The following is a 26,541-nucleotide window of genomic DNA, read 5'->3' as shown; positions in this document are numbered from 1 at the left end:
CAGCAAAATGAAAGCATTTAAGCTACTAAAATAAGAAGGCAGTGAAGAAGCACTACAAACCGCTAAGAAAAAAAAAATACAGAAAAACAGGAGTTTAAAAAAAGAAAACTCCACTGCACAAATGCTCGCTGGCCAGGGCTTCCACACACATCCGCAGTGAAGAAAATAGAAGACCCCGACAGGTAAGTAGTGTCCTCGGCCGCAGGCAGGTCGGATTCCGCTGTTGGCTCCCGCATGCAGATCTGATCCGCCCGTGAACATTAGGCCTTATACGGAATGATGATCGTTCTGGTCATTTAAAACCCAGCGCTCCCGCGGGGTTTTGAACGATAATCGTTCTGTGTAAAAGCATGCAGAAACTGAACTGTTTTAACCCCTTCCCGCTGCAGGGCGTAAGTTTACGTCCTGGCAGCCTGGTACTTCCCGCAACAGGACGTAAACTTACATCCTGGAGATAGAGCGGGATCACATATGATCTCGTGCTATCCCGCAGCCGGAGCCGGCTGTCAGTCATAGCCGGCGTCCCGCTGCAACAGCGGTGGGGCATCGGAGTTGCGCCCCCGCTGTTAACCCCTTCCCTGCCGTGATCTAAGTAGATCGCGGCAGGGAAAGAGTTCACAGAGGGAGCGCGGCTCTCTCTGTGTCTCCGGCCGGAACTCGCGATGTCATCGCGAGAGCCCGGCCTGTCACCATGGCAACAGGACGCCAGACACTGGCGTCCTGTATTGCCTATGCCTAGGATCGCTGTATAAGCGATAAGGCATGGGAGAGCAGTAGCTCTGCCATGCCTTATAACAGCGATCATCAGGGCAGTAGTCCCTCAGAGGGACTCAAATAGTGTAAAAAAAACAAAGATTAAAAAAAGGAATTAAAAAAATGTAAAAAAAGAGTAAAAAAATACATTTTTTATGCTTTTTCTCAGATTAGCATAAAAAAGGTAAAAAAAAAATAAAATCCCACATATTTGGTATTGTCGCGTCCGTAACGACGCGTACAATAAGTTGCACATGCTTTTGACTGTGCACGGAAAAAAACGCTAAAAAAAACGCTAAAAAACTGAGGCAAAATGCTAATTCTTAGCATTTTGCCTCACTAAAAACGCAATAAAAGTGATCAAAAAAGCCATATGTACCCCAAAATGGTACCAATAAAATCTACAGCTTGTCTCGCAAAAAATAAGCCCTCATAGAGTGCCGTACATCAAAAAATAAAAAAGTTACAGGACTTTGAATGCAGCGATTTAGAAAAAAAAAAGGTTTCCAAGAAAAAGGGGTTTTATTGCAGAAAAGTGGGAAAACCTAAAAAAAATGTAAGAATTTTGGTATCGTTGTAATCGTACCAACCCGCAGAAAAAATGGAATGTCTCATTTATGCTGCATGATTAACGCTGTAAAAAAAAAATAAAAAAATCTATGGCAGAATTGATGCGTTTTCTCTCCCTGCTATCATTAAAAAAAAAAAAAAGTTTTACAATATAGTCTATGTACCGAAAAGTGGTACCGATAAAAACTACAGTTCGCCACGCAAAAAACAAGCCCTCACACGGCCGCGTCGACGGAAAAATAAAAAAGTTATGACTTTTGATAAGCGGAGAAGAAAATCCGCCAAAAATTGTTGCGTCCTTAAAGGGGTTGTCCCGCGCCGAAACGGGTTGTTTTTTTTTTTCAACCCCCCCCCCCCGTTCGGCGCGAGACAACCCCGATGCAGGGGTTAAAAAAGATCACCGGGCAGCGCTTACCTGAATCCCCGCGCTCCGGTGACTTCTTACTTACCCGGTGAAGATGGCCGCCGGCATCTTCTCCCTCCGTGGACCGCAGGGCTTCTGTGCGGTCCATTGCCGATTCCAGCCTCCTGATTGGCTGGAATCGGCACGTGACGGGGCGGAGCTACACGGAGCTACACGGAGCCCCATTGAGAAGATAAGAAGACCCGGACTGCGCAAGCGCGTCTAATTTGGCCATTAGACGGCGAAAATTAGACGGCAACCATGGAGACGAGGACGCCAGCAACGGAGCAGGTAAGTAAAAAACTTTTTATAACTTCTGTATGGCTCATAATTAATGCACAATGTACATTACAAAGTGCATTAATATGGCCATACAGAAGTGTATAGACCCACTTGCTGCCGCGGGACAACCCCTTTAAGCTCAAAATAGGCCATGTCATGAAGGGGTTAAGCATGCTTAAAATCCTGAATGACGATAGTTCAGTGTAAACAGCAGCTGATAGTTCAGTGTAAACAGCAGCCGTTCAGTACCGAGCGCCCGCTGCTTACAGTGAATGGAGAGGGGTGGGGGAGAGCGAAGAGAGAGAACTCTGGCCACGCTGTCAGCGATACTTGCTCCTGTGTAACAGCACGGGGACGAGATACACGGGGACGAGTGTCAGGGATTGTTTGCCCGATACTCGTCTCATATAAAAGGGCCTCTAGACTTCCAGGGGTGTTTACAATAGCACCTTCAATACACAAGACAACCAGGGTGCTGGCATTAATCCCATTTCTGTTTTAGAAACCAGACACTGCTGGCTTTAAAGGAGTTTAAGGGTGATCCTTTTTGGGTTTTCGCTTTCATTAAGAACGAGTGGGCTTTGAAAGGGGTCAGTGAGCCCCATGAATTAGAAAAAAGCTGAAACTGGTATAAAATAACAAGAGTAGCACTCCCTGTACCAAGCAGCTGTCACTAATGGCCCTTTTACATGGGACGATTATCATTTTCGAATCGTTCAGACTTGGAGTAATGACAGCCTCCACAGCACCTGGCGGACCGCAATATTCCGCAGTGGCGTCTGTTGGGTTATCATTTGGTTGTCTTGGTCAATGTTTTTAACGCTCCCGTTTTCAATAGATGAAAGCAAAAAATAAGTAAAAGTGGTGACGATGTTGTGTGGTGTTTTTGTTTGGAAAAATAGTGTTTTAGCACCTGTGGATTTTTTTTCTTTCTTTGGCATAAAAAAAAAAAGGGATTCGAATATCATAAAATTCATGAATTCCACTTTGATTCCCATGATTATTGAGGTGAAAAAGGGCAGAGAAAAAAAAAGACACAAAAAAACTTCACATTTTTATGGAGCAAAATAAGAAACACCAATAGATGTCAATAGGAAAAAAAACACCAGAAAATAGGTAAAAAGAAAAAGTACCTAGAGCGTGCGCGACTCCACTTACCTGAAAATGCAACAGAAATGAATAAAACACTACTGGTAAGAAAAACTCTGTATTTGTCGTGCTTTTCCATAATTTCTCGGCTTCGCACGGCCGAGAAAATCACTCAAGATTTGTGCGTTGCGAGATGCACAAGTATTAACCCCATTCTTTTTTAAATGGGGTCACAGACACGAGCGATGTTCTCCCGCGTGGCACCACCATGCGGGAAACAGATTGCGGCATGTTCTGTCTGGCTATGTAATCACGCGTTGCAGCGCCATTGTTAGTAATGAGGACGGCGGCAGCAGCGGAGGATCCCTACATCCTCGAAGTCATGCAAGGCTGTCATCACATAAGGGTCTATTCACACGGTGAGGTTAACGTCCCGGATTTGCAGCTGCCACAAGTGTGTTTCGGCCGCACAAATACGAGTGTTTGCGTCACCGAGATGTACTTCGGCTCACGGATACAAAATCCCATTTCTGCACATGCCAGGGCATTTAAGCAAGCCCAATGCTTTCAAATGTGCACAGAATAAGTCACGTTGCGTATCCTTTCGTTCGGGTTCGGGTGCCGGCGGCAGGCAGGGAGCTGCGGGGGAGAGCGGGGAGGAACGGAGGGGAGATCTCTCTCTCTCTCCCCCCTGCTCATGGCCGCAACTCACCTGTCACCCGCGCCGGCAGCCGAACCTTTAGAGACAAGCGGGGAGATACTCGCTAAGAACAATGGTCGATCGAGTAATTGTTCTTAGCGAGTATGCTCGCTCATCTCTACTACTAACCCTAATGAGGTCCGGATCTGTTCTTTTACCTGCGGGATTGCGCAGTATTTCACGCACATTTGCGCACCCCCCTATAGACTTCTATGGGGCTCTTTAGAGCACAAGCGCACAAAGTAGCGCAGTTTCTATTATCAATTGGTTCTATATGTGCAATATGTTTGTGTGAAGCCGCCCTTAGGCAGCAGCGTATTTGGTTGCGTCCTGCGGCGTACTTCAATCTCATGTTAAAGTTAAAAAAAAAAAAGGACACAAAAATGCAACATTTCCGAAAAAATCTTACACTAGTTATGGTGTTTTTCTACACTATAGGACAAAGAAAATGCCTTAAAAAACGTGACCAAAAAAAATAAAAATTGGAAAAACCTCAAGGCATTTTTTACAAGACTAATAAAAAAAAAACAAAGGAAAAAGTGCAGTGAAGGAAGTGTCATGGACTAAACCCGCAGCTCCACCCAGCGGGGAACCGGTCGGGCTTCTTTTGTAGCAACGAGAGCGGCGCGTCATCCACAACGTTCCATATGGAACACGAACTCATCGAACTCCGCACTACTGAACTAGTGAAGGGAGTCCTCCAAGCCGCACGGGGGCGCCCCTCAGGAAGGAGCTCCAGCCACCAAGTTTGTTGTGCGGCACAGCATGTGTCACCTTTGTTATGCACGTGACGGTAGAGTGACGTAGCGTGCTCGGTGTGCTGTTAGCCGCAGTCCCTGCCCAAGTTGCCCGCCGGGAGGCGGAGGCCGCAGGGTGTCAGGGGGCGGAGCGTCCGGTGGAGAAGGTAAATACTGAGGAGGAACGGCTAGATCTGGTTATAAGGGGCAGCTATAAAGCAGAGCGGGGCTGTAAAGGATTCTGGGAGTTGTAGTCCGCTGGACAAGTCACATAGCTGAGCACTTGTGTGGACTCTGCTTATGGGCTGCACTTGTTCAGTGGCTTTCTGTGCACTTTTGAGCATTTCTTTAGCTTTTCATGTATGTTGATGTTTATGGTGCTCTGCGGTGTGTTTACATTGTTACTACACTCACTGACCAAGAACATCGGTCCCCGGAAGGAGCTGTCAGAGTGATGCCGTATCTGGGTGCTTGTAACATAGTTATAAGTGATTATCAGAGGCAGAGGAGAATTTATTGGGGAGAGCTGAACACTTGTAGGGAGGCTCAAGTACCCTGTTGGTCCGTCTCTAGCTTGGATACAAGATGTGATACGGGAGGGCATGGAGGCTCTAGTACCCTGTTGTACTGCCTCTAGCTTGGATACAAGATGTGATACGGGAGGGCATGGAGGCTCTAGTACCCTGTTGTATTGCAAATAGCTTGGATACAAGATGTGATACCGGCAGGCATGGAGGCTCTAGTAGTCTGTACCACATCTAGCTTGGATACAAGATGTGATACGGGCGTGCATGGAGGCTCTAGTACCCTGTTGTACCGCCTCTAGCTTGGATACTAGGTATAATGCATATAGGCTTTAGTACCCTGTTGTACCGGCACTAGCTTGGATACAAGATGTGATACGGGCAGACATGGAGGCTCTAGTACCCTGTTGTACCGCCTCTAGCTTGGATACAAAATGTGATTTGGGCAGGCATGGAGGCTCTAGTACCCTGTTGTACCGCCTCTAGCTTGGATACATGATGTGATAGGGGTGGGCATGGAGACTCTAGTACCCTTTTGTAGTACTGCTAGCTTGGATACAAAGTGTGATACAATTGGGCATGGGGGCTCTAGTAGCCTGTTGTACCACTTCTATTGTGGATACAAGATATGATACAGGTGGGCATGGAGGCTCTAGTACCCTGTTGTACTGCCAGTACCTTGGATACAAGATGTGATAAGGGTGGGAATGGAGGCTCTAGTACCCTGTTGTACCACCTCTAGCTTGGATACTAGATGTGATACGGGTAGGCATGCAGACTCTAGTACCCCAATGGGCCACCTTCTAGCTTGGATACAGGATGTGATACAGGGGCATGGATGCTCTAGTACCCTGTTGTACCACCTCTAACTTGGATCAAAGATGTGATACAAGTGGGCATGTAGGCTCTACTATCCTGTAGTATCACCTCTAGCTTGGATACAATATGCGATACAGGCGGACATGGAGTCTCTAGTACCCTGTTGTACTATGCATGGAGGCATACAGGTTCTGTATGTTATGTTTTGGCATATCTGTCCACATTTGCGGTGATTTAGCCTTTTAGATTGTTCGAACTGAAATCCCAGATGGTGGCATACTTATTCTATTGGTGATACATCTAGCGACCGGGTAGGTCACAGAAGTGTGACAATGTTGTGGGGACATTCTTGTGACCCCCTTGTGTGTGCGGCTGAGCATTAGGGTGTATTCAAGTGGATGAGTTTCTCCTGTTGCGAGGCGCACAAAACTTGCACTGAAATCAAGCTTATTGTTTTCAGTGAGTCTAATATATATATATTTATATATATAGTGCCCTTTAGAGGCCCATTTAGACACAACGATTATCTCTCAAAAGATGTCGCTCAAGTGCCTTTTGAGCGATCATCGTCGTGTCACTTACAGCGCAAGATGATCGCTGAAGATGAGCAATCATCTTGCGCTGCCAGCAGAGGATGCAGAAGACAAGCGGGGTGTCCCTGCTTGTCTTCTGCATCCAGCTGTTCCCCGCTCTGAGTGCCCGGCTGTTATACAGCTGAGCGCTCAGAGCGGAGGATGCAGAAGATAAGCGGGGTGTCCCTGCTTGTTTTCTGCATCCAGCTGTTCTCTGCTCCGAGCTCCCAGCTGTTATACAGCCGAGCGCTCCATGCGGGGTATGGAGAACAGAGCTGGTCTGCTCTGTTCTTCATATTCAGCTGTGATCAGGGAGCGGGATACAGCTGAAACAATAGTATCAGCTGTATCCCGCTGTGAATCCCTGATAAGGCTCCTCGTTGTCTTTCACCACACTGATAGACAACAATGAGCGACAGCATAACGAATGTAAGTGCAATTAGACACAGCGATTATCGCTCAAAAGATGGCTTTTGGGTGATAATTATTGTGTTTAAATGGGCCTTATCTCCTGCAGCAGTGTTACCAGATAACAATCTGCATCGCACTCACATGTACATGTACATCACATGTACATGCAAGTTTCACATGAGTGAAATCTTTAGCTTTTTTCTATTGATAAATACATTCACATGAAAATTGCAGCGCACTCGCAGTGAACATTACAATTTCCTCAGACTGATATCGCACTCGCCTGTGTGAATTCTCCCTTATCCTGCTGCAGAATGCCTCTTGGAAGCCACCATGAGAGAAACACATGTGGCTGCAGGATATCCTGAACATATCACTGAGCTGTCATTGTCCCTCACACCACTACTAGGGGTGACCGACTATCGTATATGATGGCTGATATTCCATCACACCAGTGCAAAATGGGAGGAATTGGGCTAAGCAGCAGCACATGTGAAAAAGAGTTGGGTATACTAATAGATCATAGACTGAACATGAGCCAACAGTGTGATGCAGCAGCCAAAAAGACAAACACAATTCTGGGATGTATTAAGAGAAGCATAGAGTCTAGATCATGTGAGGTAATTATCCTCCTCTACTCTTCCTTAGTCAGACCTCATCTGGAATACTGTGTCTAGTTCTGGGCACCCAATTTAAAAAAGACATAGACAAACTGGAGCAAGTTCAGAGAAGAGTTACCAAGATGGTGAGCGGTCCTCAAATCATGCCCTATGCGGAACGGTTAAAGGCTCTGGGAAGGTTTAGCTTGCAAAAAAGAAGGCTGAGAGGAGACTTAAAGGAGATGTCCCGCGCCGAAACGGGTTTTTTTTTTTTTAAACCCCCCCCCCCCCGTTCGGCGCGAGACAACCCCGATGCAGGGGTTAAAAAAACCACCCGCACAGCGCTTACCTGAATCCCGGCGGTCCGGTGACTTCAATACTTACCGCTGAAGATGGCCGCCGGGATCTTCTACCTTCGTGGACCGCAGCTCTTCTGTGCGGTCCACTGCCGATTCCAGCCTCCTGATTGGCTGGAATCGGCACGTGACGGGGCGGAGCTACACGGAGCCGCTCTCTGGCACGAGCGGCTCCATAGAAGAAAGCAGAAGACCCGGACTGCGCAAGCGCGGCTAATTTGGCCATCGGAGGGCGAAAATTAGTCGGCTCCATGGAAACGAGGACGCCAGCAACGGAGCAGGTAAGTATAAAACTTTTTATAACTTCTGTATGGCTCATAATTAATGCACAATGTACATTACAAAGTGCATTATTATGGCCATACAGAAGTGTATAGACCCACTTGCTGCCTCGGGACAACCCCTTTAATAGCTTCCTACAAATATCTGAAAGGTTGTCACACTGCAGAGGGATCAGCCCTATTCTTATTAGCACAAGGTTAAGAGAGGGAGGAGACACAGGGTTCTGTTGTATCTTGTCTCCACCACAGTTATGGGTGGAGACATGGGCTTGGCTTCCGAAGCTAGAGGGAACGCCCACAGCTCTGGATTGGCTGCCGGAGGCACACACCTGCACCAAGCTGAGGACATTTTGCCGAAGTCGCTTTTCTGGCCCCCTGCTCTGCTAACCTCCAGCAAGTATGTGCCTCCTGGCCCCGCTCGACTACTACTGGTACAATGTCCCAAGCGCTTTTCCCTAACGCTCTCTGGCATCTCTGTTCCTCCGGCCCCCACTGTACTGTGGAATTTCTCCCAAACGGTTCTTAGCCACTTGGGGGCAATTTTCTACCACTGCTAGGCACTGTTTGACTGGGAGATGTGACAGCCGATGGGGAGGACGGGAAGAGAGAGACAGCGCACGGCCACTTTTAGCCGGGAAACGACTACAGCGGCACGCATTATTATAACGTATAGGCCAGTCCGTGGGGGTGACTGTCAGTGCAGGAGCTGGGAGGGGAGAAGGGAGCGCGGGTGCGGCAGTGGCAGTAGCCAGAAGAGGGGGAAAGGATGATGCTACAGCAGCGAACATACTTGCCGCAGGTTAGCGCAGCGGGAGCCAGAATAGTGCCTTCTGAATCTCCACAGCTCAGGTAAATTCTCTGGCAATTCCGCCCTGTGTGAACCCAGTCATGAGCTGTCTGCCCACTGGCGCTGATCCGCAGGTGATAAATCACCCACGGATCATACACTGTAAAGCTTTTCATTGGGTTGCTATAGAAAGCGCAGCGCCGGCGTCCACGAGCGGTAAATCGTTGCGCTTCTCCGCTCGTGGGATTTAAATTGCAGCATGCTGCCACTGCCGCTATTCTCCGCTGTCAGCGCTCCCCACTACTCCCGCACGGCGGAAAATCGCTAGCGATATTCTGCCTCGGCTGTGGACAGGGGACCTAAGGCAGCAGAATGCAGTCCTAGGCTCTTACTCACAAACTGAAAGTTGCAGGTTCAATCCCCGCATGGTTCAGGTAGCTGGCTTAAGGTTAATTCAGCCTTCCATCCTTCTAAGGGTCAGTAAAATGAGTACCCATCTTGGTGGGGCGTAATAAATTACCTGAAAGCGCTGCAGATTTAGTTGGCGCTATACAAATAACAAGTCCCTCCCCTTCCCCCCAGATGTAACTTCATGCTAAGTTTTACAGCAAAATGAAAATTGCTTCTAGGGGGGGGATTTATTTATTTATTTTGACTAAGGGCTCATGCTCACGGCCGTGACGGACTCCGCCAGAGGAATATCGCAGAAGAGTCCGCCAGGTGTTCCCCCATACTTACCACTCCGGATCCTCTGTACGTATCCCACATGCACGCGGATGACGCGGCCGGCAGTGGGCGGGGCCGCGTATTCACTCGATACTTCCGCTGTGCTACAGCGGAAGTATAGCGTGACGCCTACAATGGAAGCTATCCGTACGCATTCCCGCCGCATTTAGAACATGCCGCAGTTTTTCATGCTGTGTGCAATTACAGTGCATCCGCAGCCCAAATCCGCGTTACAAATCCGCAGCGCATCTGATTTTCCCCGTGGACATGAGGCCTACTTGCATTGTGGCAGCCATGGTTGTGTCTGTTTGTACTGATTCCTGTTTTATATTTGTGTATAAAGATGATCTGGTTGTTATTATTTATTTGTGCATTATTTACTTATAATAATAATCTTTATTTGTATAGCGCCAACTTATTCCGCAGCGCTTAGTTACTACTGGGGAGGAAAGTGGAGGGCTCACGTCCCGGGGGTGGTTTTTCACTGCCTAATATGTGGTGGCGAATGGAGTCAATGAAAGTTAGTGGACTTTCATTGATCCATGCACATGTGCGTGTAAACCCTGCGTGTAGATATGTGCGAGAAACAGATCGCAGAATGCTCTATTTCTCAGCGTACCATGCGATGTGAGCCCTATTCATTTACATAGGCAGCGTCTGCAAACACTGTCCATACACGATACATTGCAGATGGATGCGTGTATATGACACACGGGCATACGCAGTATACTCACTGCCCAGACACTGCTTGTATCGGCAGAGCCTGTATTTACAAACGCCAGTAAAACCGGTACGCCCGTCGGCACAAGTCACACGAGTGGAATTTAATCGCACATTGCGCAATGAATGCAATCAATGAAAGTACATAGTTTTTTTTATTTTTACGCTCTGTTACATGCAAGGATGAGTGGATCAGAGAACGCTGCATGTTTTGCGCAGGGCTCCTTCACACTGCCCTCCCCCCCCCCCCCCCCCCCGTACTCTTGTCAGCTGCACTAAAATAAATGGAGCGCCGACCGTGCACGCTTGGACAGCGCTCCGTTCACAGTGACATCACTGTGAGTTGGCGAAGCATCCCCACAGTGACAGGCATAGAGGGACATGGGACCCCCATCCTCAGGATGGGTGATGGCCTCAGCAGTGAGACCCCCACCAAGTTATCCCCTATCATGTAACTTGTGGTTATGGTACAACTCCTCTCAAACAATAAAAGTGGTTGTACGCAACGAAAAGCGTCAGTTCATGCGTTGAGATGCAATAACAAGAAGGTTCCATAGGGAAACATGGGAGATAAATCGCAAAACCAAGAAAGATAGGACATGCGATTTTTATATATTTTTTCTTTTCTTCACTCCACATCACATGAGTGAAAACATCGCAAACTGGATTAAAGCCATTGAAAATGATTGGTTTCATAATTCTGCGTTTTCACTCACTCTCGCATCGCTCCAAAAATGGGCGATTTTCACCTTGCGCACAACACGCTGATAATGGAGCCTGTTAATTTCAACGGGTTGATTCACGTTTCTGTATTTCGCTCGCAATTCGGTTGTGAAAAAAAAAAAAATAGAACATGCTCTATCTTTCTGAGTATTTTGCGCACCAAAGGTCCCCATAGAAATCAATGTCTGTGTGGGGGGTTTATTGACTGCGTATTGCACATGCCAATATGTTCGTGTGACACGGGCCTAAATTGAACTGTAGTGCGGGTTTTAGTTTCATTCATTGGGGGACCACCGTACTTTGGATTGGTGGGGGGCACAGCGGTTGGATACAGCGAACACCGGCACGCTCTACCTCTATTCACGGACCGATGCTAGTTCCTAGTAAAGGTATAGGGGCGATGATCCCAGACAGGTCCTCTTGTAGAAGGACACTAAGGGGTCACACAGGGCAGATTTGTTGCAGATTTGCCGCGGATTGCCGTTGCATATCCGCACTGCGGCAAAACCGCTGCGTTTGCAGTGCAATGCAGCACAAATGAGATTTGCCAAAAAGCTGTTCTCACAGGACGGATTTTTTCCGCACAGCCGCACTGCGGAAATGCAACTGCGCCGTGGGTTTTAAGGCTAGGGTCACACAGGGCGGATTTGTTGCGGTTTTGCTGCGGTTTTTCCGTTGCGGTTTTGACGCAGAAGAACTGCTTCTGCGGCAAAACTGCTTCAAAGGTTAATTTGGGCTTGCGGATTTTCGTGCGGAAAAATCCGCAAGCGTTTTTTTCCACAGCGCTTTTTTACTTTTGTCGCGTATATGGTGCGGTTTTGGCTGCGTCCATAGAGGTCTATGGACAAAAAAGCGCTGCGGAAACGACCAAAGAATGAGCATGCTGCATCTTTTAAAACCGCGACGCAGTTGCATTTCCACACTGCGGCTGTGCGGAAAAAATCCGTCCTGTGAGAACAGCTTTTTGGCAAATCTCATTTGTGCTGCATTGCACTGCAAATGCAGCGGTTTTGCCGCAGTGCGGATATGCAACGGCAATCAGCGGCAAATCCGCCCTGTGTGACCCCCAGCCTCAAAGATGCAGCATGTTCATTATTTGGTCTTTTCCGCAGCGTTTTTTTGTCCATAGACCTCTATGGACGCATCCAAAACCGCACCAAATACGCGACAAAAAGTAAAAAAGCGCTGCGCAAAAAAAACGCTTGCAGATTTTTTCGCACAGAAATCCGCAGCAAAATCCGCAAGCCCAAATTAACCTTTGAAGCGGTTTTGCCGCAGAAGCAGTTCTTCTGCGTCAAAACCGCAAGAGAAAAACCGCGGCAAAACCGTGACAAATCAGCCCTGTGTGAACCCAGCCTACGGGGTGTGTGACCTCCCTGCACTGTGTGCAAGTACAGTATACAAAGCAAATACAATGTAGGCAGGAAGTTGGGAACTGCTACATTTTGGCAGCTATACTTGGTGTGTGCTGCGCCTCGGGCTCTCTTCACAAGGCTCCGGTTATCCTATTGATCTGTGATGAGTCCCGTAGATTGCCCTTATTTTGTAAACACATGAAACTTTTTGAACAGCCAAGAACTTTTCTTGCAGGCTGGTGCAGGGAGCAGAGCCCAGGGGCTTTATCTCCTCTGGGGAAAGGGGGTGTCACATTTATGACAATGGGTCTCCCAGCTTCAAGGGGAGGGTCTGTTTATCTAATCTCAGAAGGAGAACAATGAGCTGTTTTACATTCCCGACCCTCCCATCTTCATTGTCTATTGATGTAATGGGCAGTGCTGACACCCAATGACTGAAAGGATAAGAACTTGGTGACTAGATAGGTGTTCACATTGTGGCGGTCAGCCAAGTCTAAGTGTCTTCCCTTGTTCCTCAACATTCTAAGAAGCAGAAGAGACTCCAAGGACTCTACAGTAAGTTTAGGTCTTCAGCTCTTTGTTCACATTTCAGCCTTCTTGGATGTCATTTTATTTTGTCTTTTTACTTTCTTGTAAGAGCAACCCCTTTTACTATTAAGGCTGGCTTCACACGGGGCGGATTTGCCGCAGAAATTCCGTCCGGAATCTCGCTGCGGCAAATCCGCCTGCAGCTGCTAATCCTGACATTAGCCAGCCATGTGGACGAGATTCGTCCACACGGGACAGACAATCCGTCACGGCAAAGCTGGCAAAAGCCGGCACTGCAGCGCGGATTCCCCGGCCACAGCATGTCAATTTTTTTTCCTTCCCGTTGCGGCCGTGCTCTCCTTTATGGGAGTGCCGGCTGCAGTGGAAAGCATGCGGCTAAGCTGCTCCAAAACCCGCGGCTAAGTGCCACGGGTTTTTAAGCTGCTCTTATCCCACGGAAATCTCGCAGTTTTACGCTGCGGCTAAACCGTGAGATTTCCAGCAGGATTCCACCTTGGGGGAACCCAGCCGAAGGCTAAAGGCCTCATGTTCATGGGTAGGTCGGATACTATATGCGGGAGCCAACCCTGCCCGCGACTGAAGTCCCTGCGTACCTGTCCAGGTGTTCTTTTTTTCCTGTATTGCAGATGTGTGCAGATGTGCCAGCTGGCACACATGGCCAGTACAGTTTTTTGTTTTTTTTTCCAAACTCTTGCTTTGCCGTGGCCCAGACATCTTCCATTGACTTCAGTGGAAGCTGTCCGCACAGAATCTGCACTAAAATGGAGCATGCTGCGATGTTTTCCTCATGCGTAATCCAGAAAACAAATCCACATGTGTAAATTCAAGCGCGGACACCCATGCTTCCCTATGGGTTGCTTGAACTGTGGATCTTCCACAACTCAAATCCGCCCGTGGACATGGCGCCTAAAAGTGTTTTTTTATGAAGATTGTCTATCACTTGTCCACAGGTTAGGTGAAAAAAGATTGATCTTGGGGGGGTTCAACGGCTGAGATTGACTGAAGTCATAAGAACAGTGTCCTTTTACATGGGATGATTGTCAGTTGTCCAAATGATTAGCGATTAGAGATGAGCGAACGTACTCGGTAAGGGCGATTTCGCAATCGAGCACCGCGACTTTCGAGTACTTCACTACTCGGGTGAAAAGTACTCGGGGGCGCTGTGGGTGAGCGGGGGGTTGCAGAGGGGAGTGGGGGGTAGCAGCGGGGAACAGGGGGGAGCCCTCTCTCTCTCCCTCTCACCCCCCACTCCCCGCTGCAACCCCCCGCTCACCCACAGCGCCCCCGAGTACTTTTCACCCGAGTAGTGAAGTACTCGAAAATCGCGGTGCTCGATTGCGAAATCGCCCTTACCGAGTACGTTCGCTCATCTCTATTAGCGATCCTATGCTTTCATGCTCCGTGAATAGAGGTGGAGCGCAGGAGATCTCTTCCGGCCTGCCTGCCTCCATTCACAGTAAACAGGCAGTTCATAGACGCACGACTGCCTGTTTACTGGACAGATTATCATTCACTCGCTGGTAGTGGTTACACTGAACAATTTGTTCAGTTTTGCAAGATCCAGCAATAAACGGAATCATCGAGGGCTTATTCACAGGGGCGTATTTTCTGTCTTGTTTTGCATTGGTGCATTCAATGTGCTTTTTGTACTGCAATTTTGTTTTAACACCTGTCCTTTTTTGGTCTGTATCACAGGCCCATTAAAGTCTTTGGGTTAACATAAAAACAAAGCAAATATGCATTCATATTCAATACATTTTTTACACATATTGCCAGGAGACGGTTGGACCTTCTTGCATTTTATTTATTTTTTGCACGCACGTGAAGAACCTAGTGAATATGAATGCAATCGTAAGGTTAAAAATACCCGCAATACAAACCAAGTGGAACTGCCAGTGTGAATGAGCGCTTAGGCTGGGTTCACACAGGGCGGATTCCTGACAGAAATCCCGCGGTTTGGCCTCAGCGAAAAACCGCGAGATTTCCACCGGGAGAACCGCTGCTTCAAAACCTGCGGCGGTTTTGAAGCGGCCCGGCCGCTCCCTCTTCCACCGGCCGGCGCTCCCATAAAGGAGAGCGCGTCCGCAGCGGGGAAAAAAATGACCATGCTGCAGTCGGCAAATCCGCGCCGCAGCGGATTTCCCGTCCCGTCCACATGGCTGCTTAATCCTGGGATTAGCGGCTGCATGCGGATTTGCTGCTGCGAAATTCCGCATGGAATTTCTGCGGCAAATCCGCCCCCTGTGAACCCTAAGTCTGCTGGGTGAATGGAGAGGCAGTCCGAGATCACAGCTCTGTTTATCTATGGGGCTGACGGAGATAGATGGGCGCAGCACTCTGCTATCTCCGTAGTCGGTGACGGGAGCCGTGGGCACATATGTGCACTGCCGCTCCATTGACTTGGTGGACTCTGGGTACAATGTTCTCTTCTCTATATGCTGGACTGAAGAGATACGATGCAGCATGTAGCTTTCAGACATTAAAGCCTTTGGGGCACACAATTGTTACAGTTTCAAAAAGTTTATTAACAAAAAGTGTTCATATTAGAAAAACATATATATATTGTTTTACTATGTAAATCTGTTTATAAATAGTGGCATCCCCTCTGTTATTGATATATGCAGTCACTCCACAAAAAACAAGATACACAGGTGAGAAAAATGGAGTTCTGGCTGTTCTAATGCGGCCATACAAAAATTAAAAAAAATCCTGTGGTCCCAAATACTAAAGTAGCTGTGGTAGTGAAATGGTTAATGAAAACCTACTCTAAGTGTACAGAGGTCGCACACATGAATACACATGCTACACGGGGTGCATGTTTGGGGATGGTCTGTACAGAGGACCTCGGCTGCCAGCTGTGAGCTGATAAAGGCTTCCTGGGAAAATGTTTGGGTGCTTGGTAGACTAAACAACTATTGTTCCAAAAATCATTCATACGAGCAAAAGCGAATGATGATCAATCAGTCTAAACGCGAGCCAATGACTGAGCGGCGAACAAGAATCTTTCGCTTTTCTTTCATTGTTCGTTTTCTGTAGGCATAAGGCCTCGTTCACACGGGCGACAAAGTTGCACAATTTTGTCGCGTTGCTACAGTGCTACAAATCACATGTGTGTGAAGCCCATGCTTTCCTATGGGTTCCTTCACACATGAGATGTCTTGTAGCATGCTACAAAATGACACAAAAACCTCGCCGGTCCGGCAATATGCCCGCGACTCGAGAGGTTTTGTAGCCCATGTTTCCCTATGGAGCCTTCCTCTCTGTTGCATCGCATCGCACGAAAACGCAATTTCCGCGCGGTGTGATGCAACTTTGACAGTAGGAAATCCTACTATCAAACCCTAATCTAAGCCCTAACTACAGGGAAAAAATAAAAACACATACATCACACTGTTTCTCTTTATCATCTTCTGGCCGGGGATTGAAAAATCCCCGCCGTCTGGAAGCACTGGCTGTGATTGGCTGACGCTTAGCCAATCACAGCCAGTGCTCAAAGAAGATGATCAGTGCTTAGAGCCAGGGAGAAGCTGTTGCGGTGCCGTGGACATCGCGGGAGAGACGATGTATACTTTTTTTTTTTTTCTCTTCAGTTACAGCTTATTTTCGGGGTAGGGCTTATATTTCAAGCCACACCCCCACCTTGCCCTCCAAAAATCCTTGCGTGTGAGGCTACAAAATCACAGTATTGCCGCGAGAAGACGCAGCGATATTGCTCCAGTTTTCTCGTGGCGATGCCGTCTCGCCCGTGTGAAGCCATGGTTGGCTCGTTCCGTCCCTCTATTCGCTTAAGGGCCATTTACACCGGACAATTATCATACAAAATTCGTTCAACTGAATGAATTTGCGCGATGATTGTTGTGTCTAAATTTGCAGCACTATTCGTTTGCCTTCGCTGGTCGCTCACTTTCAACCAGCATGTAAATCATTGCTGGATCGCTGACTTCTTGCTGAGCGTAATGCCCCCTGCACACCGCACAGCCGGAATCCCACAGTGGAGTCTGGCTCTGCCAGCAGCGGTGTCCGCGCTTACCTGCTTGCTTTCATTTTCTTCTGTACTGCGGGTAGTCCGCACGGTGAGTCGTCGGACTGCTTTTCCCGCGTTATTGCCTAGTGATGATGCGGAATCCGCGACCTTTCCGCAAAGTGATTGGACGGCTTCCATTGACTTCAATGGAAGCTGTCCACATGATATCTGCAAAAAAATGGAGCATGCTTCAATTGTTTTTCCTGCACTTGCAGAAACCGCAATTGGTTTCCGCAAGAGTGCAGGAAGAATCCATTTTCCATAGCATGCTATGGGCTCTATTTGCTGCGGGTCCATGGTGTGGACATAGGTGAGCAGGATATTGGTACTTGAATCATGGATCGATTGAAGACCTCGCATCGCGTGCGCCTAGCACGCAGTGCGATGCTGTCGCCGGCCCTATTAGTGCCAATGGGAGATGCCATGCGAGAGCTCGCACAAAGATAGGACATGTTTTATCGTTCGCAGGAGTTCGGTCGTGCAGCCTTTTTATACAGGCAGATAAATCGTTTGCTCGCTAAGTCGTTCACATTCGCTCTATAGGGGATGGAGAATGACTGAACGCTCGGTATTTAAACTGAACGACTAGTAAACGCGCCAACGATGATTTTCATGCTTGCATGAAATGAACGATAAGCGAACGGATTGTTGCTCATCGCTTCTCACTCAGTGTAAACGGGAGTCGGTCAATTTTTGAGCAACTGCCTGTTTGCAATGAATGGAGGCGGGCGGCCAGAAGAGATCTCTGACCCGCTCGGCCTCTTATTTGCTGAAGAACTATCGCTCCTGCGTGTAAACGGGCCACCAGTAAACAGACCACCTCTTCTATGGAAAGAACAGCAGAGCACAGCCAAAAGTGAATGTACTCGCACTCCGAAAATCCCGGCCAACAGATTTAGATGAAAGAAGTGTGCAAAACGACGGAGGAATCAAAATCTGCAGTACCTGGAGAACGGAGCATTGTGGAAATAAACATCTTACGGGTGAATGCATAGTCTTGTGATTTCAAACATATTGAAAAAGGATTCCCAAAAGTTGAGAATCCCCCTTTTAAGGTCTCTTACTTTGGGCTTATTGACTTTGAGTTTGTGAGTGTTCCGCCTTGCCTCTTAACAATTCTTTCTTTTCTAGGTGTGTTTAGCTATTAATAATGGAAATCAAATGACCGGCGATTGAAGAATATACAAGTCAGAAATGCCTAGAAAACGGAAGAGTTTATCTGCCAGTCCACAAAGAAGGGTTTCTGTCAGCGGCGCCTTATCACTCCCATCCTCCTCTGCTGGCCCGCCCCATCCACCAGCCATGAGCAATAACAAGGAGGATGTTTTTAGCAGTATGTGTGAGATGTTTCCCAACCTTGACCCGGCCTTGGTTGGGATGGTGCTTAGTGAATATAAAGAAGGTAAGACAAACACTGCTACATAAAGTACTTGGTATCCAGGGGTGTACGTAAAGCTCACGGGTACCTATAGAAAAAGTCACAGCATACCTTATAAGACAGCTTTTATGACCAGGCGGGCTTAGATACAGCGGCGCAGCTCTAGTATGCCTCTAGATAATGCAGTCACCATATAATAGTCAGATGCCAGCTTCACACAGTGATAGTGATTACAGTGCAGTTACCTCCAGTGATCACAGGTGACTTCTCTTATTGGAGTCATCTGTTTTCGTCTTTCTACTCTATCTGTGCCCAGACTGCCGTTAACCCTTCTTTCACCCGTGACTCTTCTTTGCAATGCCCCTCTCAGTACCCCCACAGAGTAATAGTGCCCCTCCTGTGTCTCCTCTCAGTCTCTTAAAACAGCTGACTAGCAGTGTGACGGGAGTTGTCCCCAAATCTAAGAATAGGTAATTAAAGGGGTTGTCCAAGTTGTAAACTACTGATTGCTTATCTGTGGGATATATCATCTATATCATCAATAGTAGATCAGCGGGGGTCTGCCGCCTGGGATCCCAGCTGATCAACTGTTTTTTGGGCTGGTGTGGTCATGCACTGAACTGCTTTCTGCAGGAAGCAGACAGCTCCATTATCACTGCAATGGTCTGACCTGGTATTACAAGCAGCGTTCCCATTGAAGTGAATGAGGACACAGCCTGCAGTACCAAACTAGGCCACCACAGTGCTAACAGAGCTGTCTGCTTCCTGCAGAAATCAGTTCAGTGCATGAGCTCACCAGCCCAAAGAACAGCTGATCAGTTAGGATCCTGGACGGCAGACCCCCGCTCATCTGATATTGAAGACCTATCCTGCGGACAGGCCAACAATAATTTACAACTGTTTTTATCTCGGAAAACCCTTTTACTCTAGGAAGCAATATTGTAGCAAGATCTTATTTCTACTGATATGTTTCTCTTTCTAAACCTAGTGGAAATAGTCATGGACTATCTCTTGGAGCTATCAACAGCCACTAAAGCGAACGCTCAGGAGTCAACGGGTTTTGCTGATATTGTATCATTTCCGGATGACTTCCAGAATGAATCACAGGGTCCAGAAAATTTTCAAGATGTGCCTAACCAAGTAGAAGTACAGCAAGATGTCTCATCTGCGGGGAATGACTTGGATACCTTGTTAGATCAGGCACTTGATAGGTACGGCTTAAACAATGAAGACCTTTACTGTAGCCCAGAACAATACGAGGATACCTCATTGCTCCATCCTCTAGAGCTGGATCAACAAAGCCCCTCATTCCGCACTGAACATACACAGTTAATTGACTTATCCAAAGAAGATTTTCAAAGAGAGGATTACACAACTGGTCAGTATGAAAAAGGCACATCTGTAGGTGTTACTGAAACCGATGCCTTGGCAAACGTGGAATCTGATTCCAAGACTGGACCGGATACGATGTTTGACTCTCTGAATAGTTCTAAATCCGAAGCTATGTACTACCAAGAAAATGTTGAGAAACCTACAGAAGCCAATCGGCAGAATACTGGGCCAATATCCACATCATCGCATGTGCTACCTCCTCCCCAAAGTGCATCCCCAAAGTTTCAAACAAAGTGGAATCCCATGGCGTCCTCCTTTTATCCAACAGCCAATGTAAATCCAACATTCATATCACCAGTCGCTGTTAATCCTTCACAGTGGACCTTTATGGCTGGTAGGAGAGAACCTCTTGCAGGAGGTTCTTATAATCCTCCTCCCATTCGCTTTGTCTGGAATGTTAACCATTTTGCTCAAATCCCCTGCAGCACTGATAATATTAAACCCATCAGCAAGGCTCCGAGTGGCCCTCAACTCTCTAAAAAAGTCACACCTTTTGTCGGAAAAGTGCTTGTTCTTCTGAGGGGAGCCCCAGGCTCTGGGAAATCTACATTAGCAAGGTAACGTATTTAATTGTATCGTTAACCCCTTTCTGCTGAAGCCCAAAAATGAAAGCACACTAGTGCTTCATTCACTTTCATTGGGACTGCGAAGATACCCGAGCGGCATCCACTGGGGCATCCATCAGTCGCATTGATATTAATGGAGCGCCAATCGTATGTGCTTGGCCAATGATCCATTCACAGTGACGTCACTGTGGGCAAGAGCGGGACACAACTCCCACCGATCAGCAAGTAATTCCCTATCCACTTGTATTTGTGGTACAACCCCTTTAAGCAGTTAAAGTGCCAAAATCAGAGCTAGCTTTGACCCTGGTCATTGCTGGTGGCTGTCAGAAGAAGCCGCTGATAACCAGTGAGTATGAGCTTTGCTTTGATCCAAAGGAAGGCAAAAAAAAAACTCAGTAAGGTAGAAGCCAATTTTCTCTCCTATTCTGGTATATCGAGTTTACCATCACTACGTCCTCTGGCAGAGAGTTCCATAGTTTCACTGCTCTTACAGTAGAGAACCCCGTTCTGTGTGCAGTGAGTTGTTCCATAGCCAGCCTGCCTGCAAAAATGTTTATCTAAAGTGGTCAGCCGGGGGTCTACTGACTAAGCTTGCACCATTATAGGTATCTATGATGCTGTGTGTTAGGGTCAGTAGACCTGTGATCGGGCCGGGGCACTGGTCCCTTATATGGGTGATGAAATGGCCTGCTTCATGGTTGTTTGAATATGTCCTTAATTGAAATAGGTATCTGAATAGTTCACAGAACTAGCAACTTCTCTTTTACTTGCTTTTGGTGCTTTATATAATTGAGCCATGATGCTGTAGACGGACTGGCATTGTTTTGCTTTTTCTTCCTGTATCTAGGTCATTACTACAGGTGAATCCAACCGGAGTTATTCTAAGCACTGACGATTACTTCCAGCAGAATGGTCTATACCTGTATGACATAAGCCGTCTTGGGGAAGCTCATGAGTGGAATCATAGGCGAGGTAAGGAAAACCTGCTGTATGTCATGGATGATCTTAGAGCTTTAAAGAGAACCGCTCTCCAATCTGGAGCAGGTTAAACCAACAGCAGCTAGAGAGCAAAAAAGAGAAGAGTATTCCAAAGGTTACTTTGTTTCAGCGCCTAATGCATCATGTCTTGTAAAATGATATTTTAGAATTCTTGCACTGTATGTGAATGCATCCCTAACAGTCTCTGTTGCCCACAATGCACACCAGTCCCCGGCCATTCTCTCTAAAAGTCACGTGAGATGGATGACCTCTCCTACATCGTCCACAGACCTGTCCTAATCTCCTGCAACAGACTGGCGCATGCACAGATCATTTAGCCCTACCATGGACAGAAACAACCGGCTCTTCTGCAATGCACTGGACTGTGGATGACCTACATTCATTCAGTTCAGCCTTTTACATTTCATGCAGAGCTTTTTCTTCCATCCCAAAGCCAGGCAGCTGGGCGGAAAGCGGGCAAACCCAATTATAGTCAATGAGGTCCGCCCAGCGCTGTTTGGTTCCGTCCACAGATGGAACCGTTCGGCTGCGGGGATTCCCCTTTACTTCTCCACGAACAGAGCAGGCAAGCGGAATCCCGAGCACCCTTATACATAGTTATTTGGTCGCTCCACAGCCATTTTTTTTTCTAAACTAAGTAATACCAATTTTGATAACCTCTCTGGGTATTGTAGTCCATCCATCGTTGTGTGCTTTTTGCAAGGTGATCGCTCAAACGTTGAGCGTTCACCTTGTGCTCCCAGCGGGGGATGCAGAAGACAAGCGGGCCACTTGTCTCGTGCATCCAGCTGTTCCCCGCTCCGAGCGCCCGGCTTTTATGCGGGCGAGCGGAGGATACAGAAGACAAGTGGGGGCACTTGTCTTCTGCATCCAGCTGTTTCCCGCTCGGAGCACCCGGCTGTTATACAGCCGAGTGCTCCGAGTGGGGGATGCAGAAGACAAGCGGGGTGGCCCTGCCTGTCTTCTGCATCCTGCTTTTCTCTGCTCGGAGCGCCCGTATGTTATACAGCCAAGCGCCCCGAGCGGGGTATGAAGAACACAGCTGGACCGCTCTGAGAGATTTTTGAGCGAAAAACGTTGTGACTAAAAGGGCCTTTAGGCATTGACTAATATAATGTAATTGGGGATTTGGTTTACGCTTGCCCATATGTTCTTGTAATGTAGTCTACAACCATACTTACAGCCTTCTGAAGCCAATTTACATATAAAGACTGAAGTAAACAGTGGTCAGAGGTCTTTAATCAGTGTGAAGGGTGCGCACTGCCTGCTGACTTTCAGTAGCAGGTAGGTCTTTTGGTAATATCATTTTCACAAATGAATGTAGGTGTAGTTTAAAACACCCCTCCAATCCCTTCTTTTTTCACTACCCCCTTGTGATTTCTATTTAAATCCTCCCATCTCTTTTTCCGTCTCCTCTCTTTTGGTATGTGATTTGTAATAACTAATAGTGATTGGATTTCTTATCAGGACATAAAGAGGTCATGGATGGGTCTTACAAAAGAGAACCCCCCTACTAATTGGCACTAAGTGTTGTCCAGTTGTAAACTATTCATGTCGTGTCTATAGGATAGGCCATCAGCAGTAGATTGGCGGGGATCCACCGCACGATATCTGCATTGATCACTGTTCACCCAGTCTGTGCGCTTGTGCACCGAGCTGATTTTTGTTGTAAGCAGAAATCACTGGCCTGGCTTGCAATTACAGGCTAAGCCCCCATGGAAGTAAACTGGAACTTTGCGTGTAATACCAAGCCTGGCCACTGCAATGAGAACGGAGCCGTCTGCTTTCTGCAGAAATTAGCTCAGTGCCTATGAACAACTGACCAGCAGGGGTCCTGGGTGCCTGACCACTGCCAATCCACTGTTGATGGCCTACAGATCTTCTAGGCCATAAATAGTTTACAACTGGACAACCCCTTTAAAGTTGAAAGAAAAAAAACTGCACGAGATTAAAATCCATGTAATGTCTATGGGAGATAATTGAGTATGTTGTTTGTTCTTGTGTTTCAGCCAAAGAGGCCTTTGAGAAGAATACCTCACCTATTATCATAGACAATACCAACTTACAAGGATGGGAAATGAAGCCTTATGTTTCCATGGTTCGTATCGCTTCATTAACTTTTCTGTATTTGTGAAAAATGTTAGCATTTTATGTATAACCATACATGTGAAACATTGCGAGATCTGCAATATATCTCAGGGTATTAGCATCTGCAGAAGTGTGATTTCACATGGCGGTAATGCTTCCAGAAAAATACTGTTGATGACCAAGCCTCAGGATAGATCATCATTAGTTGATTGGCAGGGGTCGACTGCTTTGGATCCTAGCTGATCATAATACAGAGGCGCAGAGTGTTAAGGTAGCAGAAATGCAGTCCTAAGCTTTTGCTCACGACCTGAAGGTTGTAGGTTCAACCCCCACTTGGTTCAGGTAGCCGGCTCATGGTTACCTCAGCCTTCCATTATTGCAAGGCCGGTAAAATAAGTACCCAGCTTGGTGGGGGGTAATAAATTACCTGAAAGCGCTGCGGAATAGGTTAACGCTATACAAGTAACCAGATTTCACTGTAGTTATTTTGATTAGCGTGATCCAGTGTTGCTCATTTCCTAATCATAGGTTCCATCTGCTGTTCTACTTTACACAACCGCCTTTCTTGTGTAGTCATATTTTTAAAGGGCCAGTTCGGCGAAAACACATTTTTCTGTTCCTATTCCCCTCACCTGGAGATCTCCTCTGTATATTGCAGCCACTTCTATGCAGTGCAGCCTCCTGTCAGGTACCATCTTGAGGCTGAGCATTGAGATTTTTTAATTTCAGTTTCACATCTATCCCATGATGCATCAGCGCAGCATTAGCTGAGGCTATACCATTTTTGCCTGCTATGGGGACAGTTTAATTGTTACCTTCTATATTCACTTGAATAATCTACAGACTGTACGTGTACAGGAAGATGAGCCGTGGTTTCCTCTATTATAACTGTGTGACAGGAGCTGTATGATCATCATCAATAACTGTGATAGGAGTGTCTGTGGCCCCCTCTAGGCAGTTGCTGTGGTAGGATTAACACAAACTGAAAAATTGGCTAGTTTCAGACAGCATAAACCCAAGTAGATCTCAGCTGGTCAGAATTGAGATCACATGACCATCTGAGGAAGAAGAGGCCAGTAGTCTTAGACAGAAAGAAATAACTAACCAAGGTAACACTAGCTCACATATACTGGAGAGGATAGCTACATAATGAATGGGGGGGAGGGGGGAATCATATATAATATATATTACCTGAGGGACTACAAGAATTGCCTGCCCAACCCGTGCCCAGGAAATGTTTGCAAAAAGTAAGTTCTTGAGTCAGCTTCCAGGGAAATTGAGGGGGCAATGAAAATTCCTAGCTGGTCTATGTGCTTATTACTCCAATGCGCCTGCTTGTGAATGGAGTCAGTATATTACGGAACTAGTTTTATCTGATTCCCCGCCGTACACCTGGGAAGGATGGCTCTGATGTACGCCAGTATACGGTCATGCACTGCCCATTGACTGCCATTGTAAGAAATGAAGCGGTCTATATTTTTTGCATTGTCTCTACAAGTAACAAACAAGGTATACTGCTGTATACCAGCCGGCATAGGTCAAGAGGACACTTTTGGCCTCCGTTGGTTCAATGGCGTCCTAAGGATACGTTTGATGTATGATAGTCAGAAGGTTTTTCTGGTATATACTCCAAACATAGGGCCTGTATGCAGTCTGCCAGAGAGCCTGATATATTGCTACTGCCCAAAATCGCACTGGAAAAGAACCCATTCTTCTAAATGGATCCGTTTAGATGTGCGAAAAGTTACAGTATGTCTTATTTTGGGGTGATATTGCCCTTTTATTTTCAATGGATCTGCAAACAAAATTTGCATACCATGCGGTGTGTTCATGGGTGCAATATAGTTTTTGTATTTTTTAATAGTGAAACGATATATATATATGTGTGTGTGTGTGTGTGTGTGTATATATATGTATATGTGTGTGTGTGTGTGTGTGTATGTATGTATATATATATATATATATATATATATATTTATTTTTTAATTTATTCTTTCATGCATGTGAAAACTGCAGGTTGTATCCATGCATTTTTCTCGCAATCGAGAAATCTTGTTGCTGTGAAGACTACTACAGGGGTTTGACATTGGGTGATGATGGCTGCTGTAGGGGGCAGTATACCATTAGTTATGGCTGCATCTGTTAAATCTCTCTGTGCTTTACTGCCTGTCAGAAATCTGTTTGTCTTTTACCCTTTAGCAAAGTTTTTCATTATTTCTTCATCATCCTGTTGTTCTATGTCTGTCGGCGTTGACATTTATTGAAAAGCTTTCCATTATGCTTTATAGTCCGATCCCTTTTGATGGTATACCATGATTGTTATAGAGCCTCGTGTGGTGCAGAGTGTAAGCTCTCGCCTACGACCTGGAGGTTGCAAGTTCGATTCCCACATGAATCAGGTAGCCGGCTCAAGGTTGACTCAGCCTTCCATCCTTCCGAGGTCGGTAAAATGAGAACCCAGCTTGGTGGGGGGTAATTAAGTAACAATTACCTGAAAGCGCTGCGGAATAAGTTGGCGCTATACAAATACCATGATTTGATTTTGATTTGATTTGTTAGTAATGTATTAAAAGAAGATGAGATCAAAGGGTGCATTAAAGTAGCCTATCATGACAATTGCTCTTAGCTTCCTTCAGAGAGCTTTTACATAGGCGGAATTACTCCACCAGGATGCACCACACTTAAAACGGCGCTGCGGAATTTCGTAAATCCGCAAGTCTACCTACATGTTTGGGTGCAGAAGTGCAGGCAGATTTAAGCCATTTTCAGTCTTGCATCAAAATTCGCCAATAGCCCTGCGCCTCACAGGCTAGTTCCGCCCGTGTTAATGTTTTTTCATCCCTACCTTCCCAAAGCCATAACATTTCTATATTTCTGGTAACCTAGCTCTATGACGGCTCGGGTTTTGCAGGATGACTTGTACCTATTTATGGCTTTCAATGTACTATAGAAGGTATGGAAGAACACGTTAAAAACATTTTGGGGGGGGGGGTGGAATGGAAAGAAACAGCTGCAGTAGATGATCCTGCTGCCCGCCCCCCAGTAACTGGATTCCAGGGAAGGGCTTTAAATATAAGCCCTTCCCTGAAAAACCAGGAAAAATAGTGTAAAAATAAAAATAGATACTCACCTCCCTTC

The 26,541-nt window shown here is 46.8% G+C and overlaps 1 protein-coding gene across 2 annotated transcripts in view; it reads left to right on the top strand.

Annotated features, from left to right (window-relative positions):
- The first annotated feature begins 4,583 nt into the window (after nucleotides 1-4,583).
- N4BP2 (NEDD4 binding protein 2) overlaps nucleotides 4,584-26,541 on the top strand; it is a 60,557-nt gene continuing 38,599 nt past the window's right edge. The window contains exons 1-5 of one of the 2 annotated variants that reach the window (XM_066573167.1): nucleotides 4,584-4,701; nucleotides 18,112-18,382; nucleotides 19,347-20,307; nucleotides 21,164-21,288; nucleotides 23,325-23,413. In XM_066573167.1, coding sequence (XP_066429264.1) covers nucleotides 18,175-18,382; nucleotides 19,347-20,307; nucleotides 21,164-21,288; nucleotides 23,325-23,413 — 1,383 coding nt within the window. In that variant the 5' untranslated portion in view covers nucleotides 4,584-4,701; nucleotides 18,112-18,174. Of the gene's footprint in view, nucleotides 4,702-12,827; nucleotides 12,963-18,111; nucleotides 18,383-19,346; nucleotides 20,308-21,163; nucleotides 21,289-23,324; nucleotides 23,414-26,541 lie in introns of those variants that run through there. The other variant, XM_066573168.1, reaches the window with a different exon arrangement.

This window comes from Eleutherodactylus coqui, chromosome 7, assembly GCF_035609145.1.
Source record: "Eleutherodactylus coqui strain aEleCoq1 chromosome 7, aEleCoq1.hap1, whole genome shotgun sequence".
NCBI classification, from domain to species: domain Eukaryota; kingdom Metazoa; phylum Chordata; class Amphibia; order Anura; family Eleutherodactylidae; genus Eleutherodactylus; species Eleutherodactylus coqui.
The sequence above is the reverse complement of the archived record's forward strand: the minus strand, read 5'-3'. Positions and strand labels throughout refer to the sequence as shown.